The following is a 17,822-nucleotide window of genomic DNA, read 5'->3' on the forward strand; positions in this document are numbered from 1 at the left end:
CCCACGGGCCCCTCTGCCCCCTCCGGCCCTTCCCTTTCTGCCCCCAGCAGCACCCAGGGCTCCTTGGAGCGGCCCCGGGCTCCTGACCCCCGCTCGGGGGCCGCAGGGACTCCCCGAGGCAGAGCCGTGGGGGCAGCGCAGCTACAGCAGCCTGGGGGGGGGCGGGGGTCACTGCCCCAGCCCAAGAGGCCGCTTAGGGTCGCACAGCGCTCCTCACGGTGACTGCAAGGAGATAATTGCTGTTCCACAGCGAGCTTCCCACTCCTCGCAGCCCCAGGGCGATTTGTTTGCCTGCACCCTCTGCCCATGGAGCTGGGGGGCTGAGGGGCACCGCACGGCCCCCCACGTGTCCCGGTGCTGCTGTGGGGCTGTGAGCGGGGTCCGGCTCAGCAGCGGCTGGGGCGGCTGTGAGGGGGCAGTTGGGACCTGCAGAATTGTGGCTGTGCTCCTGGGAGCACTGCAAGTTTTTATTTCTCAGAATTTGGTGTGTGCCAAATGTGGGAAATGAAGAGCGGCTCATGGCTGGGGGGAGAGGCAGCGCTAGCACTGATAAGGGGCCAGAGAGATGGCGTGGCTTCGTGCTGCACCCCGAGAGGAAACACTTAGAGGAAAAACCAAATGACTGCCTTCTGCGTGTTGTGGCTCACATGAGTGAAGTGTGGCTTCTCTGCTCTGGCCATGCAAGCAGAGCCTGTGCTGAGAACCACCTGGGTGTGTGTTGTGAGGTGGGCTGAGGGTGAGAATGCTTTTCCTGCTGATAGGATGTGAGAGCTGTATTGATTTAACTGGGCCGGGGCCTCTCCGGGCCTTGGTGACTCGCTGCTGGTGTGGGTTTCGGCAGGGAGCTGTCAGACAGCGGGTGGGACGGGTGGGACTCGGGAGGCACTGCTGGCTGTGCCTGTACAAAGCTCCGACACCGAGCTGCAATGAAGCCGCTTCAGAGCAGACTTTTTAATCTCCCTGGGCACCAAATCTCAGGGCTCCAGCGAGTGGGGTGTGTGCGGTGCCGCTGCTCGGTGCTGGTGTCAGCGGTGCCAAGGAGAAACCTCCGGCTCTGGAGGCAACGAGCTTGGGTAGTGCTGGACATGGACCTGAATCGCATCCACAGCAGCTTATATAGAAAGTACCTTTAGGTATCCTGCCTCTGTTTTCTTTAAAAATTTACAAGGAGCTTTAAGCTATTGGAGTAAAAGGTTTCGTTAGATTGTTGGGCTGCTTGCCTTGTACCTCCCAACAGTTCTCTGGAGAAATTCAAATACCCATCTAGTTCCCGTGGATTGCTTTGAGAACCAAAGGTCCTCTGCCCAAATAGAATAAAGGGTATTGTAAACGTTACCCCGTGTTTAATATTTTCATGTGGAATTTTAAGAAAAGATAAACCGAGCAATTCCCACATGAAAAAACAAACAAACAAACCAACCCCTTAGGTTGTCACCCTGGTTAACGTTTGCCTCAGGTGATACCAACGGGGACATGGACTGGTTCCAGGTGTGTCACCGGACGCTTCACAACGCCCAGATCTTTACTTTTTGTGGCATTTTTAAAGCCAAGCGCCAGCAGCAGGTTGTCACCCGTGGGGTAAAACTGGGGCAATGGCTCGCCGGGCACATAACGAATAATTCATCCGCCTGTTCCGCCCCGGGGGGAGCTTTTTTGACGGTTTTTGCTGTTTTTGACACTGAAAATCCCCCAAAACCCCTTCTGAGGGGCTGAGGAAGGCGCGCAGGGGAGCGCAGCTGCAGCCCCCGCCCGGGGCTCTGCGGTGAAACCCGGGGCCGCCCCGTGAGGCGCCCTCAGCGGGCCGGGGCCGCGCTCCCGCCGTGCCCCGCGGCGGGGGGATTCAAACGGAGGCCCCGCCCCGCCCGGCGCCCATCTGCCCCCGTCGCCCCGGCAACGGGCGGGGCGGGGCCCGCATTGGCTGAGGGCGCACGCCGCGCGCTGCCATTGGCTGGCGCGGGAGGGGCGGGGGGAGCAGGGCGCGGCGCAGGGCCGCGGCCGCCATTTTGTGTGGCCGAGCGAGCAGCGGCGGGGCCGGCGGAGCGGCGCTGCTGGGGGGGGCGGCGGGACGGGACGGGACGGGACGGGACGGGACGGGACGTGGCGGCGGGCGAGCGGAGGAGGCGGTTCCGAGAGGCCCGCGGTGTGCGCGGAGGAGGCGGACAGAAGTCGGTAAGGGACGGCAGCGGCGCGGCTGGGCCGGGCGCTGCAGCCGCCATGTTGTGTGCGCCCCGGGGCCGGGGCCGGGGAGCGCCGGGACCGACGGCCCCGGGGTTTGGGGGGGGAGGTGCCCCCTTCCCGCTGGGCTGCCTGAGGCCGCGGGGCGGCGGGGGTCGGAGGGGGCCTGGGGGGGGCCCTACGGTCTGAGCGGGAGGGGAGGTAACGGCAGGGCCGGCGGGGAGCCGGGTGGGGACCGAAACCGGGAGAACAGCGCGGGGAGAGGCCGGGGAGCTCCGCCGGGGGGGCTGCGGGCGGGCCGGGGCCGGGCGTTCCGGGGGTTCCTTTCCCCTCGAGCCATCCTGAAGGGCCGGCCCACAAGGATTTAATCCCCGAGTGTTTTTAGCTGTATTTGACCTTTTTTTTTTTTTTTTTTTTTTTTCCGCACGTACCAGGAAGAGGGTAAAGTTACTGCTTGCCTCCCCTTAATATTTATTAGCAGATACCTAGAGCATGATTGAAATTTCTGGGGGATGTGAAGCACAATGGTGAGGTTAACTTACATAGATGAAGATTACTGTGGTTTAAAAAAGAACAAACACAAACGTTTTAAACATATTGTCAGCTTTAACAATGAAGGTGCAACTGACTGTTAATTCTGTGAATTTCAGCTGCTTTTGATAACTTTCACAAGGGAAAAGTTTTTTTCTAATCTGACACCAACTCCTTTCTCATTTATGCAGTTGGACTTCTTCCCTTGGAGCTTCAGTGCCGAGAATCCGATGTTGGGCTCGGCTACCTGGCTGAATACAGCAGATCATCCCATGAAAACTTCTATTCCTAGCCAAAGGAAGGAGTCCAGTGAAAGGCACCACCTACTTTTTCAGGCTTGGAAGCAAGAAAGGGGACAAGAGTTGGACGGTGTGGAATCTGAGAAAGCCACTGAAAGGTAAATGGAGCTTGGAGGAAATAGTATGTTGTAGGAGAGTCAGCATGAAGGTGCCTTGTGTGATAGCATCTGTCTGTCTGCTTCACAAGTCCAGTTCTGAACGGCTGCTTTCCATTTGAGCTTGTTTTCAATCTGTCTTCCCCAAACACGCTCAAGTCTGTCTCTGTACACTACCCTCTACCCTCCTGCCCCCATCTCCCTCCAGAAGAAGTTTGGGAAGTGGATTTCCCCCCTTCCTTGCTGCGATTTCATCACCTTGCTGTGGTTTGCTGTGTAATGCCTAAGTGAGTATCAGGAGTCATCACGGTCTCTCTTGGATTTACCAGAAAGACCGGGGAGTGGCTTTATCAGTGCAGACTTCATTCAGATCTTCAGGTACAACAAAAGCTTGGTTTGAATGTCGTCAGGATTTAATACCGGTGCCTTACATCTGCTGCTGTGTTTTGTGAGCAATGTTTCTTTCACATTCTCCCAGCAGCATCTCTTGCTGTGGAGAAAAGCAGCGTTATGTTCAGCAGCTGCGCTGTCTGGAAGCAGCTTTTCCATAGCCCGGTGGTCTGCGAGTGCTGCCGAAGGGAACTGGTGTACAGAGTTCCTGAAGGTTTGATTCACAATGTACTGGTCAGCTGTTAGCAGCAGAATTGTCAAGACAAGCCCTTGTAGCCACTCGGTGTCTTCCGCTGGGAAGATGTGCTACACTGTAGTTCTTCTTTTTCCTTAAAATTTATCAGTTTTGAAAAACAAAAATCCAAACTTTTCCTTGCTTTTTTGCAGGTGACATTTAAGTTGAAGATGGGTGGTGGAGAGAGATTCAACATTCCAGCTCCCCAGTCCAGAAATATTACCAAGAACCATCAACAACTTAAAAACAGGCAGAAGAGTAAAGACCAGAATTCACAAATGAAGATGAACCACATGAAGAAAGAAAGAGGACATGGATGCAATTCATCATCTGGTGCATGGCAGGCCATGCAGAAAGGGGGAAAGAACAATGCTCATTTCCCCAAAAATCAAAATCGGAGTCCTAATTTATCAAATCGTAACCTGTTTTTCACTCCTCAGACCAATCAGAACTACGCTGGAGCAAAGTTTAGTGAGCCACCCTCACCAAGTGTTCTTCCCAAGCCACCAAGTCACTGGGTACCTGTTTCTTTTAAACCTTCTGATAAAGAAATGATGACATTTCAGCTTAAAACATTACTTAAAGTCCAGGCTTGAGATGGAAATCTTCATATTTTAAAGTTATTTAAAATTATTTAAATTTACAGGGTTTCACATTTGAGAATAGTTATTTGTAAATGTAGAGGCACAGGTAAGCAGAATTAGATGTTCTTGTTACATATAGTTAGTTGCAACAGAAGGGACTGGGTAGGGAAGTTTACATTATTCTAGTGTTTTACCTCAAAAGTTAAGTGCTCTGCAATAGGCATTTTCCCTAGAATCACTTTAACCAAATCCTGAGCTGTCACATTTATTACATTTACTGTAAATGGGATTGTCTCTCAAAATTGGAATTATGACTCCTTTTTGTTTAGGGCATTAGAAAACCAGCTTTTACCTAACTTAATGCAGCATTAACTGAAAAAAAATGCACTGAAAGCTTTAGTCAGGTATTTTGCCATTCAGACTTGTGTCAAATTTGCTACTTAAAACTGCAGAGCAGAATTTCCTAGCAGAGGGGAGTTTTTAACCTAGGTACTAGTGAAAATAATTACTAGTACTGGTGATTATTGTCCTTTCAGTAATACCTGTGAGCTTTATTTGGCACTCAAGCCTGTGACTGAAATTTAGATCTAGGAATCTCATGCATGTTCTCAAAAAGATGGAAGAACACAAGTAGCAGATGTGTATTTCAGTCTCTCTCCAGCTGTAGCTGTACTGCATTGGAATCTCAAGTCAGACTGTGCCAATTAGGAACATACTTTGCTTTGCCAGATGACTGCCAAAAAAGTCCAAAAAAATTGTTCATACTGATTGCACTGCTAATTGTGAAAAAGCTGGAGCAATTCTTAAGTGAGTCTTCAATGGGTTGTCCTTAACAATTGCTTTCAGTTGCCGTATCTTGTGGCAGGTATAAAATGTTCTCATAGGGAAAAAAGAGCCATGTAAATAAATGTAAAACGTTGTAGCATATGTAAATTTATGCTGGGCTTTCCTGCACAGAAGTATTTTTAGTATAAAACCACTGAATGTAAGATGACCATGCTGAGTACATGGCCTGATTTAAAAAAAAAATATTTTGTTAAAAAAAAAATACAAACTGTAAAAGGACATTTCTTCACTTGATACACAGTGAATGCATACATTTTATTTTGTTGTGAGCTCATTTTTAAAGTAATTCAGTGCTAAAGAGGCTTATTTTTAGTTTTGTAGTAAAATTAAAAAAGCTCACTTTTCAGATACTGATTTTTGAATGCATAGGAGAAGTACTGTTAAAATGTTAAAAAAATGTTTAAAATGTTAAGGTACTGTTAAAACGTTCATTTCTAAAGTTAATGCTACAACATTTTGTAATAGTATTTACTAAAACTTGTGAAGTTTGGATGTCAACATGCAGATTTCAGTGCTATCACAATTCAGTTGATCCTGTAATAGAAATAAACTGAACTGTGATAGTCTGAGGTTCTGCAACAATCCAGAAAGTGGTTTAGTTTGAAAGGGAGCTCTGCAGATCGTGGAATGTTACTGAAGATGTTTTCCTATGCATTCAAAATATATTGGCAGCTGGTTGAATGTTTACAAATCTATTCTTTCATTGGCAGTCTTTAAACTTTGTGACCTGGACCTTCACCAGTGTAAGAGCTGTATCCCAGTTAGATTGTGTATGCTCTATTTCAAATTGTCAATTACTGTGTATGTACAAATTGGTAACAAAAAGTTAAATAAAAATTCTTCTTCCCCCACCCTCCCAAGCCTTTATTTTCAGATGGTAGTAGAGAAATGGGATTGCGTTGTTCTGGCATTCAAAGAGCTCTATAAAGCACTGACATTTAAGAATACCAATTAATGTACCCAATGCCACCACTCTTACTGGTGAGTGGCCCCAAACCAGAGGATTGCAAAAAGCATCAGCAACCTTAGAAACCCAGGTGAGCGATCCATGCGTCTCTTTAGGCTATGACTGTCTGAAGAACCTGGAAATTACTTAACAATGAAGGAGGTTTCTTCAGTGCCAGGCCTCTCATCCATTCCTGCCAGCAATTGGCAAGCAACAGGCTTGAGAATTACTGCCCAGGAAAGCTGCACTCAGGAGCTAGAGGCGCTACTCTGGGAGTGCAACTGAGGCACAGCTGAGTACAGCTGCAGTCCTGCTCTGCCGCCTCCGGTCACTGGCTCAAGCCCTCTGAGCTAGAGGAAACACCCTTGGTTATTTCAGTGCTTGGTTGACAGTCTGCAACAGACTACAGCTGTATTAATCAAGTCAGAAGGTGCTCTCAAGATATAGTCAAAACTTGTACATTTTATTCCCAATTCACAGGGTTATTTGCACAGATGGAACACAAAACTCAAGAAGAAAGGATGTGTATGAATAAAACAGCATCTTTTGATCAAACACACTACAGGGTACATAGTCTTCCCTTCCTATAATAGTCTCATCAGTAAGAGCATCTGTAGACAATTATTATAGCAATGGACTACAAACTTTTTAAGCAAGTTACAAGATAAATGGAGAAAACCAGCAATTATTAATGGGTGATTATGTCCTAAAAATGTGTAAATTTATTCCTTTGTATTTCAAAAATGCTATCTGCAACATTCCTGCCAAAAATTATGTAGCAGTGCTGCAATGTATATCAATCCAATTACCCTTCTCTGAACAGACTTCAAGCTGTTACCCCAGACTAAACAAGGAAAAAGAAAAAGCTCTTTCCAAGAGCAGAGCTCAAAATAACATTTAAATTGAAGATTTCCACTTTGAATAAAGCCATTATACTGTACATTTAAACATCTTTAGAAGACAGAAAGGATAACATTTAGCTTTCAGAGACCAGTCTATCATAGTCCCTAATTTAAACACCCAGCTACTTAACCACTAAATTTAAGATTTTTAATTATGAGTTGGGTGCGTGGACTTTTAGTGAAAAAGAAGTTCCAATAGAGCCTTCTATTACTGCTGAGATAAATCAATACGCTGCAGACACTTTGGAGCACAGCATTACTTTCAGCAGAATTTGTACATACTACTTCAATTCTACAAATTTTGCAGGAATGACAAAATCTAGTTTACCACAGAAAAACATAATTCCCACCATTCTTGAGACTCCAAAAGAAAGATGCCTATACATGATCTTTTGTAGCCTGCTTATGTTCTTGCATTCCAGCTGTGCATAACCTGCGGGTAGCTTGCACAAGACAGGCTACTGCTGTTTTAGAGCAGGCACAGGTACCTGCATCAAGGAAGGGAGATGTTATCTAGATGGGCTGTGGCTTGACTTGCGTGAATGCGTAAACATTCCCTGCCCTTTTGGCCACATCCTGCTAACTCGTCCCCAACTGAAAGGCCCACAGAACAGCTTCTTCACAATTTTTCCATGGGAGCAAGAACTAGGACAACATCTTTATTCATGCACTCTTGAAACATCGTGGGTTTGTGTTCGGCTTTTCTGGCTTGTTCATATACACAAGTCAAGTCAAAGTTTAGTCCTACCTCTGGGAGAGAAAGAAAGAACCATCAGAACTGTCAGATACTACATTATACTTGCAATGAATTGGATTTTTAAAACAAAAAAATAAACTGTGCTATACACAAATGTTGAGGCACACAATATAAGGACATGCTGACACAACAGTTAAGGTATGTCACTGTTACTCTTCAGTCACAAATCAGAACCTCAGCCTGGACCACAAAGATGTTCTTCCTCCCCACCGATCCAGCGGTAGTTCTGGCTGGACTAACATGGGAACCCTGATTACAGCAACCCCCTGCAGGTTTCTGACTAAAGCATTACCACACACTCCCAAGAGATCGGTGGACCACTTCTAAGTGGAATCTTAGTTCTGAAGACTGTATTAATTCACAGAAGCCTAAAGAGTGTGGGTTTTCTGCTGTTACAAGACACTTCTATGCACGGCTACAAGAAAATCACAGCTCAGCTTCAGAAATGTAAGAGTGGGCTTACCAAAGCATTTAAGTGTTCCTCAGAATTGTTTTATTCAGTGGCTCAAGAAGGGCTAGCTGTATGTACCACATGTGCCAAGAGGCAACTCGAGTTCTAAATGTCAAAGTTCTACAACTTTGTAGAGAACCATTGCTGACACTTTTTTAGGCAGCGTGTAAAATGATAAGCTGTTACTAGAAATTTGATTCTAAATGAATCTTCAATCATTGACTTTTAGTAATTCATAACCTGTCTGTTAACATCTGAATTATAACCATAGGGAAGTTCATCCAGCAATAATGGAAGTTAATGGAAAAAGAAACGTCAATATATTAGACTGAAACATTTGCTTGTTGTTCTTATTTTGTCTAATACCCCTTTAAAAATATGAAATATTTATTCAGACATCAAACAAATTCCTGACTTTACTGAAATACCATAGTAAGGATTTTACTCCGTAAGGGATGCATAGCTCTATGCCTAACCATGCTCTGGAGTCAAATTCTAAAGCTACAATAATTCCAGTGGATCAGCATTTCCTTCATTTTTTTATTACAGCATGTTTGCTAAATTTACAGCAAGCAGAAAATAAGCTGGGTCTTTAGTTATTTTGATCAAAACATTGATGTTTTAAAGGTAGTACACAATATTTGTTAAAAAGAACATATAAAAATACCTTTTTAGAAGCCTCTATAAGAAAGGAAATACAAAGTTTAATCCCACAACTTTCCTCTGCTAGAGCTGCACACTACTGCTACAGTTTTAAATAGACTTTATGCCGTTTTTAAACTATACATCCAGGAAAGTCTACAAAATTAAAGGAACGTGCATATAAATGATTGCATAGCAGAACATGAACATTAACTGCAAACAGTAAAGAAAAAAGTTAGAAATACTATCAAACGTACAAAGGTTCCTAGAATCAATTCCCTAAGCACGTTCCACTGCTAATATTTAAAAGCCATCTGCATTTCTTCAAAGGCCCTGCTGAACACACTAGAACCAAACCCTAAAACATTTCTCTAAAAAGGAACTTTTTAAAATCCATGTCATTATATGCTACTACACAGACAGCACAGAACACTAGGTGTTTGATGCTGGCTTTTGAAGGTAAATAGAAAAAAATGCCAAAAGCCATTTTCATAACAAAATATCTTGCCTTCTAGAGAAATACTGGTAAGATTACACACCGGTTTTGTTATTTTTCACATTCAATTTACTAAATATACTGTATTAGTGAAACTAAATATCTAGAGATGCAGCTCTTGTTCATATCCAACTTTAAACACTTGTTCTTGAGTAAAACGAAACCTTGTAACCAGTCCACTAGTTGTTCTGAGGAAGAAGTGATTTAGACTTGCTCGACTAAATACTTTTTGATGTGTAAAAGCAAGCCTTTGTTACTCAAGAAGAGAGATGGCTACAGTTTTATACCTATGAATACACCAACTAACCACAGGAGTCATTGGCATAGAAGTTTAGTTCTTATATACTGTACACACACAACTTGAAACAATCTACTTGTATCTAACAGCAGGAAAACTAAGCAATTTCGTGGTTAACTGCTCACTAAAATTTAGAATAGATACAAAAACTGCTTAAAATGTACACACAACCTAATATTTAGTTGCTCTGTCATTTGCTGAAATCTGAATTTAATTTTCCATTTCGAGGTGTTTTTCCCCCCTTACACGCTTAGCAGCCAGGCCCAAAGCAGTGAAGCCTCTATGCTGACAAGTCACAACACTGCACGCTCTCTGAACGAGCTTCCGAGACTAACTCTCTCCTTGTGTAGTCTATGCAACGTTAGTACCATCTCTCCAGATGGCAGGGTTGAAGAGAAATTTCAAAAATCTCTCTCCACAGAGCTCCATTTACCAACCTACTTGTGTCACTGGGCATGGAGAACACAGAAACCTGCCTTTGAACAATGGAAACATAAAATCACCAGTCTGCATGTCACAGCAGTCAGTGTTGCACTACAGCTGTCCAGTTTTCCATTTCACCACAAAGTTCAGCATTAAAGAACAAGTTAAACAGTTGGTTTAACTGTTCAGCACAAACTGGTACCAATTTCTACGGGTAGGACATTTTCAATAGGACAATGTTGCAAATTACGATCAATCAAGTCATCACCAATATCTAAGCATTAAAAATGCAAATCTTTACAAAAATATACATAGAGACACCACAATCAATTCAGTAGCTGCCCATAACATGTAACCAGGACATTCTTTCTCTCTCTCTCTCTCCCTCTCTCTCTCCCCCTCTGTCTCAGTGGCTTCTCAACACTGTTTCAATTTTAACCATTGTCTGCTACAGGGAAAACTGACAAAAAGTTTTTTGTTGTTGTTGTTTTAGCACTGTTGCAACATTGTATTCCTGATAACTTAAGTAAACTGAACTGTGTGTAAATGAATCTTACATGCCTAAAACCAACACGGATACAGTTAGTGGCCACTGGACTTGGGACTAGTCCAAGACCTTGATCTGGATTTTGACCTAGATCTAGAATGTGATCTTGACTGTGATTTGGATCTAGCTGGTTCTTTTTTTCTCGACTCCTTTTCATATCTTGAGCTGGACTTATAGTGTGTTTTAGAATCTGTTTTAGAGGTGCCTCTAGATTTGGTGTGAGATGCAGACCTAGACCGTGATTTAGCCTTCATTTCTTTCTTGGGCTGTGACTTGGATCGTGATCTTGAATTGGACTTAGATCTTGAAAAAGATCGATTGCGGTGTTTGAACCTATCAGAATAAAGGGGAGAGAGGAGATTTGAATGTAAAAACACTATTCTTAGACATCTAGTACATTAAAAATTGTTTACCATTTTTTGCAGGAGAAACTTTTTTTAAACCTACAGTTAAAGGAATACAGTGCTCTAGTTTTCAATTTAAATGGTGTAAAAATTATTTTACCTATCATTGTCCGAATGGCTCCTGCTACGACGAGGTCTTCCAGTAGGTCTACTGCTAGAAAGGTATATCAGAAAAAGTAAACGGTGACAAATACCTATGTATGTACGCATGCAAGTGATCAATATATATTTTTTGAAATGTGCATTTGCTTTTAGTTATTCTTCAATGAAGCAGAAAATCATTTCATTCAATAATTCTGATTTGATGTAGCATGCAAGTATGTAACTCCCACAAGCAATTTACAAAGGGAATATAGAAAAAGAATATAAAAAATTTAATGATTATTTAATATAATATTCAGTGTGTTGTTTCTCCTCCAACAGACTGCCGCGTAGTTGAAGCTAAACACACACTGCACTTACTTTCTGGGACTATATGATCTTCTGTAGCTGTAATCAAAAGAACGACTCCTAGATCGTCTCCTTTCGTAACTCCGACTTCTGGATCGCCTGTATCTGTCATAGTCATCGTAACGAGAAGAACTGTATAGGTTTCTCCCTTCCTTGGCTTTCATTTGATTTGGTGCTGTAAAAAATAGCAATATTTAAGATTTCAAGTTAAAGTACCCTATTTTCCCTTGAATGACAGTACTAATGCTATTCATATACACTTTATGTTTAGTAAAAATCCTCATTCACGTCTCTAGAAAAGATGATTGTAAAAGGAACAGGAAAAAACAGATGAGAATGCTGTACAGCACTTGGATTTTGCTGCTTTAAATGCCGCAGCTTTGTGAGTATTATCAACCTAAGAGGGGAAAAACAAACAAAAAAACACAAAACAACCACCGAACTCAAACCAGAACAAAACCCATCAAAAACAGTAAGAAAAGAGCAGTGCTCCACACCGCCAGAACACAGACTTGACTGAAGTGATTTGAGGCCACCTGACAAACCAAACCCACGACTGAAACATTCTAACATTCCTGAATTTTCTTAAGTGGCAGCTAACAGTGAGTTAACCACCCGTTTGACTACACAGTGCCATGCATTACACTTGACCCAGCCTTCTTTAATTATTGAAAGCCAACTTATACCGAGGCAGCAATCGATGCCACACAAAGGAGCTGGATTCTAAAAGTAGCCCTCTTCCCTATACAACAATGCACATTCACTGTGTAGCTTGAATATTAAAATAATTAGAATTAAATTAGAAGTCTTCTGTTTTCTCAAAGCAGCACAGCTATTCTTCTGTCTGTATTAAATCTGATTTTCATTCAATTGCAAAAGCCACGGTCAATGTATTTTAAATACATCATGCTATAATAAACATTACCTGCCCTACCAGCTAAAATTTTTATGTTTTAACTGTTCCAGTTGACAACAGGAAAGTAGATTTAATTATTTTTTTTTGTTTAGAAACTTAAAAGAAATCCCAGTGTTTACATATAGGACAGAAGTTTCTTCTTCAGAGCATGATTTCCACTGAGTTCAACAGAAGTTGAAATGGTACATTCAAGGACTACCTTGATAGTTTTAACTGAAAGATCTTTATGGCACTCTTATTCCTGAGCTGAACATGAATATTATAGTCCTGTTTTAGACCAACAGGTATCTGTTATATAAAAAGAAACATGCTTTTGGTAAATATATGTATCTATCTCTATATTAAGAATACATACATGAATAACAGATAAAAGATGTAAACTGCCTTTACAATTAACTTCAGAAAATAAGACTTCTCTTCCAAGTTGAAATGAGATACCTTGTCTTTTTTTTTTAATATCCTGAAGCCAAATGAAAATGAAGACATTACCTCAATCCTGGAAACTGGACTGCACTGGGAAACGTCAAAGAATCACGAACACACTTCAACACAATATAAACATCACAACACAATTGAGCTACTCATTTTGATAGGGAGTTTTTGACAGTGTGTTCCTGCAAAGTAGCTTGACAAAGCTGCACAGAGAGTTAAGTATCTTCAGCTAGCAATAATCATACTGCATTGACTGCTGTACTTAGTTATCTGTTTTTAATTAAAACGAAAGACGTTAATAAGGTCCTTTTAAATCCAAACCATCTTATGATTCTATAACAGTTATTGGATAAAAAGCAAAACCATCTACATACTATTTATATGCAAGTAGAAACTGTTCCCAACAATTACTAACATGTGTAATGTCATCTGGCACTAAACACATCCTGATGAAATACGCACGAGGAGGCACTTACTCTTCCGATCACCCTGCGCAAACTGGATTTCTATCTGTCGACCACAAATCCACTTTCGGTCCAAATTATGAAGAGCATCTTCTGCATCGCGGACATCTTCAAATGTGGTGAGTGTTAAGGTACTTGGGAATTTGAGTAGTTTACAGATTTGGTATTCAAAAAAAAAGTCAGATATTTTCTAGTTTTGTAGCCCATTATTTCTGGCTATTTTGTTCATAGTAGCCCACACTGTAGCAATTTTTAAGTTAGCCACCAATGATTGAGAACTACGATAAAAAAACCCTCACAATATGGCCATGAAGTTATCCATCAGCAAGCAATTGCTATGCAATATCCACTTGTAAGGAAGAAAGAGAATCCTTCCCAAGATACATTATTTGTTAATGGTTATTCAGTTCTCTGCACTACATCCACTTTATGGAAAAAAATAGTTCTTAAATTGGTAGGCATGCTAACAGGAAGCAAATCGATACGTGTCTATTCATTTTAGAATTGCGAGGAAGCTTTTCTTTTTAGCCACCAGTTGATTTTTAGGTTCAAGTTACGTAATACCAAGGACATATATACAGACTTCCAGCAGCCTGAGATAAAAGCATGTAACAGAACTACCAACTGCTCTACCAATCAGGCCCAACGCTCAGTAACACGATCATTACTAATTTTGATCTGTGCGATTGATCACTACTTCAATTCACACAACTTCTAGCAACATGGTCTGGAAGAATGAATTGCCTTCCTCCTGATAGGCACTCCGCTCATGATCAGCATCATCTGTGCAGAACACAAACTGCAGGAACACGCATCTGGATAAACCAAAACGAACGCATTTTCAGTCAAGACCACAGTTACAACAGTACCCACCAGAGAAATATTACAGGTTTTGTCAACGGACTAAACCAGAATCATTCAAATTACTGCTTACGTGACAAACAGAAGAAAAACTGTTATTCTGTAGGATACATCAGGTATGACTCCTTTAATCTTGGCCACCATTCAACTTCATCTTGACCTTTAACTCTTTAAGGGCTTGTCAGAAGGACTTGTCATGAGATGCTTGGCCAAAAATGACAGATGGCTTTATCTTTAACTTTGAAAAACAACCTTTTCCCCCTTTTGCAGATAAAGCGAAGCTTTGTCTCCCATTATGGCTTGTCCTTCTTCCAGCTTTTCTGTATTTTTTCTTTTCCCAAACTGTCCCTTCTCTTCAAGCCTGATCCTTAAGAGGTCTTTGGCTTGTCTACTTGCCTCAATTGTTGAACTCTACTCTAAAGGTTCTTTCATGCTTTCTCTTTGGGGTCGCCATTACTGTACAGCTTTACACTCTGAGGCAACAACAGAGGACAGCAAATTAGGGGACAATATTAAAGAAAGAAGTTCACCTCATTTTTTATACAATCTGCTTTTGATTGATTGCAGTTCCCATTTGTTAAATTAACAACGAATACTAGCCACAGTTTGCTACGCACAAGTTTACTTACATAGCAGTTATAATAAAAACTTGGTAGACAATTTTGAATCAGCGATAAATTTTCATTTAAATCACAGCATATCAATTTCAGAGACATAAGCAAGCTTTTATATTACTGGACTTGATTTAAGTTTTGCAAAAAGGCAAAGCAAATGGTAGATAAGTTAATCTTCAAAAATAATGAGACACCACAACAGAAGACACTTATCAGATACAACACAGAAGTAAACTGCTTTTTCATTTAGATTTGTTACCTCTTACACAAACTTGAATTTCAAACTTCAACACCCCTCACTAATCAGCCATCTGAAGAAAGGATATTGAACATAAGCAAATCCTCTGGGACGACGAGTGTAGAAGTCAAGTGGAACGTATACATCAACTATAGGCCCGTAACGACCAAACTCACGGCGCAAGTCTTCAGACCTAGAACATCACAAATATCTCATGTCTTCTCACTATTAAAGGTGTTAAGAAACATCCGCTAAATAAATAATAAAAAATCTACCCTCAGTATGACCACCCATCTTTTTGGAAGCTCCTGGTACAGAATGCATGTAAAAATATATTCGGGGGGGGGAAGTGTTTTAGTCATTCGTTGTTAAGCAACACACCGGGCTTTCCTAAGACACTGTCAAGCCTCAGGATGCTTGAGGTGACCCTGAGATTTTCAGCCCTGTGTTCAGCATAACTCAGTAATAGAAGCGCAAACTGAGATGAGAAGTGACAGACATCAGCAAGATCAGTGCAAAGATGGGCAGAAAGTCCAAAGAAGGATCTAAGAGTTAAGCATAGCATAACCTATTAACGTGGATTTTACAGCATGTAAACATTACTTGTACCATCCAAAGAAAAAGCTTAATAATAGTTCAGTGGCACGAAGTGATTTCCATAGGATTATCAATACTCACAACCACTTCAAACAGAACAGAACTGAGTGAGCAACCACTCATGCCCTCAGGTCAGCTGTTCCGAAGATGTGGCTTTAGAGAGTGGAGTGCAAAACCCTTCCCCAGATCGGTAACTGCACTTGGAATAACTCCCGTCTCTTCACTGGGAAGGTTCCTTAGTTACTTCAGCTTCTTTACATATCTATTCCTGTGCCATTTTACGACAATAATCTGTATGAGGAAGACTGATGTATGATGTTATTTATGTGACAGGGAAGAGTTACTGATGTTTCTCATCCGTTAGGAAAAAATCCATGCTGTTCATAGTCAATGACTGCAGGAGGCAACTGAAACAACCAGCTTCAGGATCCCCCAATGAGACCATCTCTAAAAAGAACGCACCATTTCACTGAAGCTTAAAGCCTGAATGGGAGGCACGCTGTTTATAAAAAAAAGTTTGAAAGTCTTCTTTCCTGACTCTGCCTGTGAGGAAAAGTTCTCCTGGCACTGAACGCGAACTGACCCAAGAAATACCACTTTTAACTTGAGGCTATTTATATTTTTAATCATTATATGGCTCCTAGCTCTTTCCATTATGCCTTCGCTGTTGTTATTTGCCGAACACCTTTGGTGCAAGCAGCAGGTTTAAGAACTGGGGCTCTCATTGTAAGCACCGAGGCCCCGCAGGACCCTCCGCAGCAGCTCCAACTCGTGCGCCCGCTCCGGACCGGCGCGCTCTGGGGATGCCTCACGGGCGGTAACAAACGCGAAGGGGAGCCGATAAACTGCAGGGGCGAACAGAGAGGCCTAGCGGCTTACCGGGAACATCCGAGCACCGAACCCGGCAGTGCGGGCTGTTTGACTGTCCCGATTCATTACAAGTCACCGCCCCGAGCCGCTCCGTTCGTCCGGCCGCGTGCCGGGGCAGGGGGCGGGCGGCGAGCGGCGCCCACGGCCGCGGGGACGGCGGCGGCCACGCGGCCACCCGCCCGGCCTTCCCCCCCCGCCGGGGGCTCGCTCCCAGCTTTGTTCGCGGGGGCCGAGCACGGAGCGCGGCGGGCGGGGGCTGCGGGTCCCCTCCCCACCCCCCCCCATCCCCTCGCATCCCGCTCCGCGGCCTAGCCCGCCCGCCGCGGCCCGCGCGGCCCCGCGCCCGCCCCCCCTCACCGGGTGTCGTCGGCCACGTTCCGCACGAAGAGCGAGGTGTTGGGGGGCCGCAGGTAGCGCGACATGGCGGCGGCGGCGGCGGCGCGGCGGGGGGGGGCGGCGAGCGGCAGGGCCCGGGCGCTGCGGGGAGCCGAGCGGCTGAGGCGACCCCTGCGAGCTGCACGCAGCGCCGCCGCCGCCCGCCCGCCCGCCTCTCGCGAGACTTCCCGCGGGGCTTCCGGCGAGAGCTCGGCGCGAGGCGCGGCGCGCGAGGGAAGGGGCCGCCGGCGCCAAAAGCGGCCCCGCCCGCACTGCGCATGCCGCCTGGGCCCGCCGGGAGCCCGCGCGCACGCGCGGAGCGGCGCCGCCCGCCCTCGGCCGCGGCCAGAGCGGGAGCGGCCTCGCCCGCCCCGCGCATGCGCCTCGCTGCGCCCCGGCGGCGGCTGGCTTTTCCCGCCCAAAGTGGGGGAAGCGCGCGCGCGGCCCTGCTGGCGGCGGCGGGGCGGGGGCTGAGGCCCCGCCCCTACGAGACGACCACGCCCCCATGGCTTGGCCCTGCCCCTATGCACGGCCCCGCCCCTATGAGATGCCCCCGCCCCTATGGGATGGCCCCGCCCCACTCTGAGGAGCCGGCCCCGCCCCGCCCTGAGGGGCGGCCCCACCCCCCGCGGCCCGCCTGTGTTTGGGCTGAGAATCGGGGATTTTGGGGCTGTGTTGTCAAAGATGTGCCCCTGCCCCTGCGCACGGAGCGCCTCGGCTTTGTTTTGCCGCTCTGGGCGCTGCCCCTCCTGGTACAGCTGTGACACACTGAGCCCTCACAGCGCCCCTGTCCCTGTCCCCACACGTTGTAAGCACGGCAACGGGAACCCAACGCGTTCACCCAGTGCATGAGGAGGGAGGAAGCGTTTATCTCCCTGCCGCCCTTACCCCAGCAGGGCCCAGGCTCGGCAGGGCGCTGACGGAGGGGCTGGGGGGCTCGTGGCAGGACGGGAAGGGGTTGGTGAGGACGGACCGGCCACAGCG

The 17,822-nt window shown here is 45.0% G+C and overlaps 2 protein-coding genes across 6 annotated transcripts; one reads left to right on the forward strand and one right to left on the reverse strand.

Annotated features, from left to right (window-relative positions):
* The first annotated feature begins 2,093 nt into the window (after positions 1-2,093).
* On the forward strand, positions 2,094-5,357 carry PNRC2 (proline rich nuclear receptor coactivator 2). Its single transcript, XM_032202300.1, has 3 exons — positions 2,094-2,169; positions 2,898-3,103; positions 3,878-5,357. Exon 3 carries the CDS (start codon positions 3,896-3,898, stop codon positions 4,319-4,321), a length of 426 nt encoding a protein of 141 aa, XP_032058191.1. The 5' UTR covers positions 2,094-2,169; positions 2,898-3,103; positions 3,878-3,895; the 3' UTR covers positions 4,322-5,357.
* Positions 5,358-6,543: 1,186 nt separating this feature from the next.
* SRSF10 (serine and arginine rich splicing factor 10) lies at positions 6,544-16,964 on the reverse strand. Of its 5 annotated transcripts, XM_032202151.1 has the most exons (7): positions 16,821-16,962; positions 15,085-15,189; positions 13,296-13,399; positions 11,484-11,646; positions 11,122-11,175; positions 10,849-10,950; positions 6,544-7,753 (listed from the first exon to the last, which is right to left on the reverse strand). In XM_032202151.1, the coding sequence occupies exons 1-7, from the start codon at positions 16,883-16,885 to the stop codon at positions 7,735-7,737; spliced, it is 612 nt and encodes a 203-aa protein (XP_032058042.1). In that variant the 5' UTR covers positions 16,886-16,962; the 3' UTR covers positions 6,544-7,734. The 5 variants fall into 5 exon arrangements, with proteins under 5 accessions (XP_032058042.1, XP_032058045.1, XP_032058043.1 ...); XM_032202154.1 differs by lacking the exon at positions 10,849-10,950 and having other exon boundaries at positions 11,122-11,172; XM_032202152.1 differs by lacking the exon at positions 10,849-10,950 and having other exon boundaries at positions 16,821-16,960.
* Between the last annotated feature and the right edge of the window lie 858 nt (positions 16,965-17,822).

This window comes from Aythya fuligula, chromosome 23 (genome assembly GCF_009819795.1).
Source record: "Aythya fuligula isolate bAytFul2 chromosome 23, bAytFul2.pri, whole genome shotgun sequence".
Lineage (NCBI taxonomy): Eukaryota > Metazoa > Chordata > Aves > Anseriformes > Anatidae > Aythya > Aythya fuligula.

Bases quoted from the DNA above. Each gene is read 5' to 3' on its own strand.
- PNRC2 (XM_032202300.1), top strand. From the start codon at position 3,896: ATGGGTGGTGGAGAGAGATTCAACATTCCAGCTCCCCAGTCCAGAAAT.
- SRSF10 (XM_032202149.1), bottom strand. From the start codon at position 16,885: ATGTCGCGCTACCTGCGGCCCCCCAACACCTCGCTCTTCGTGCGGAAC. The intron at 11,647-13,295 runs GTAAGTGCCTCC...TATTTTTTACAG, and splicing joins TGCGCAGGGTGATCGGAAGA to CACCAAATCAAATGAAAGCC. The intron at 11,176-11,483 runs GTAAGTGCAGTG...ATACCTTTCTAG, and splicing joins AGATCATATAGTCCCAGAAA to CAGTAGACCTACTGGAAGAC.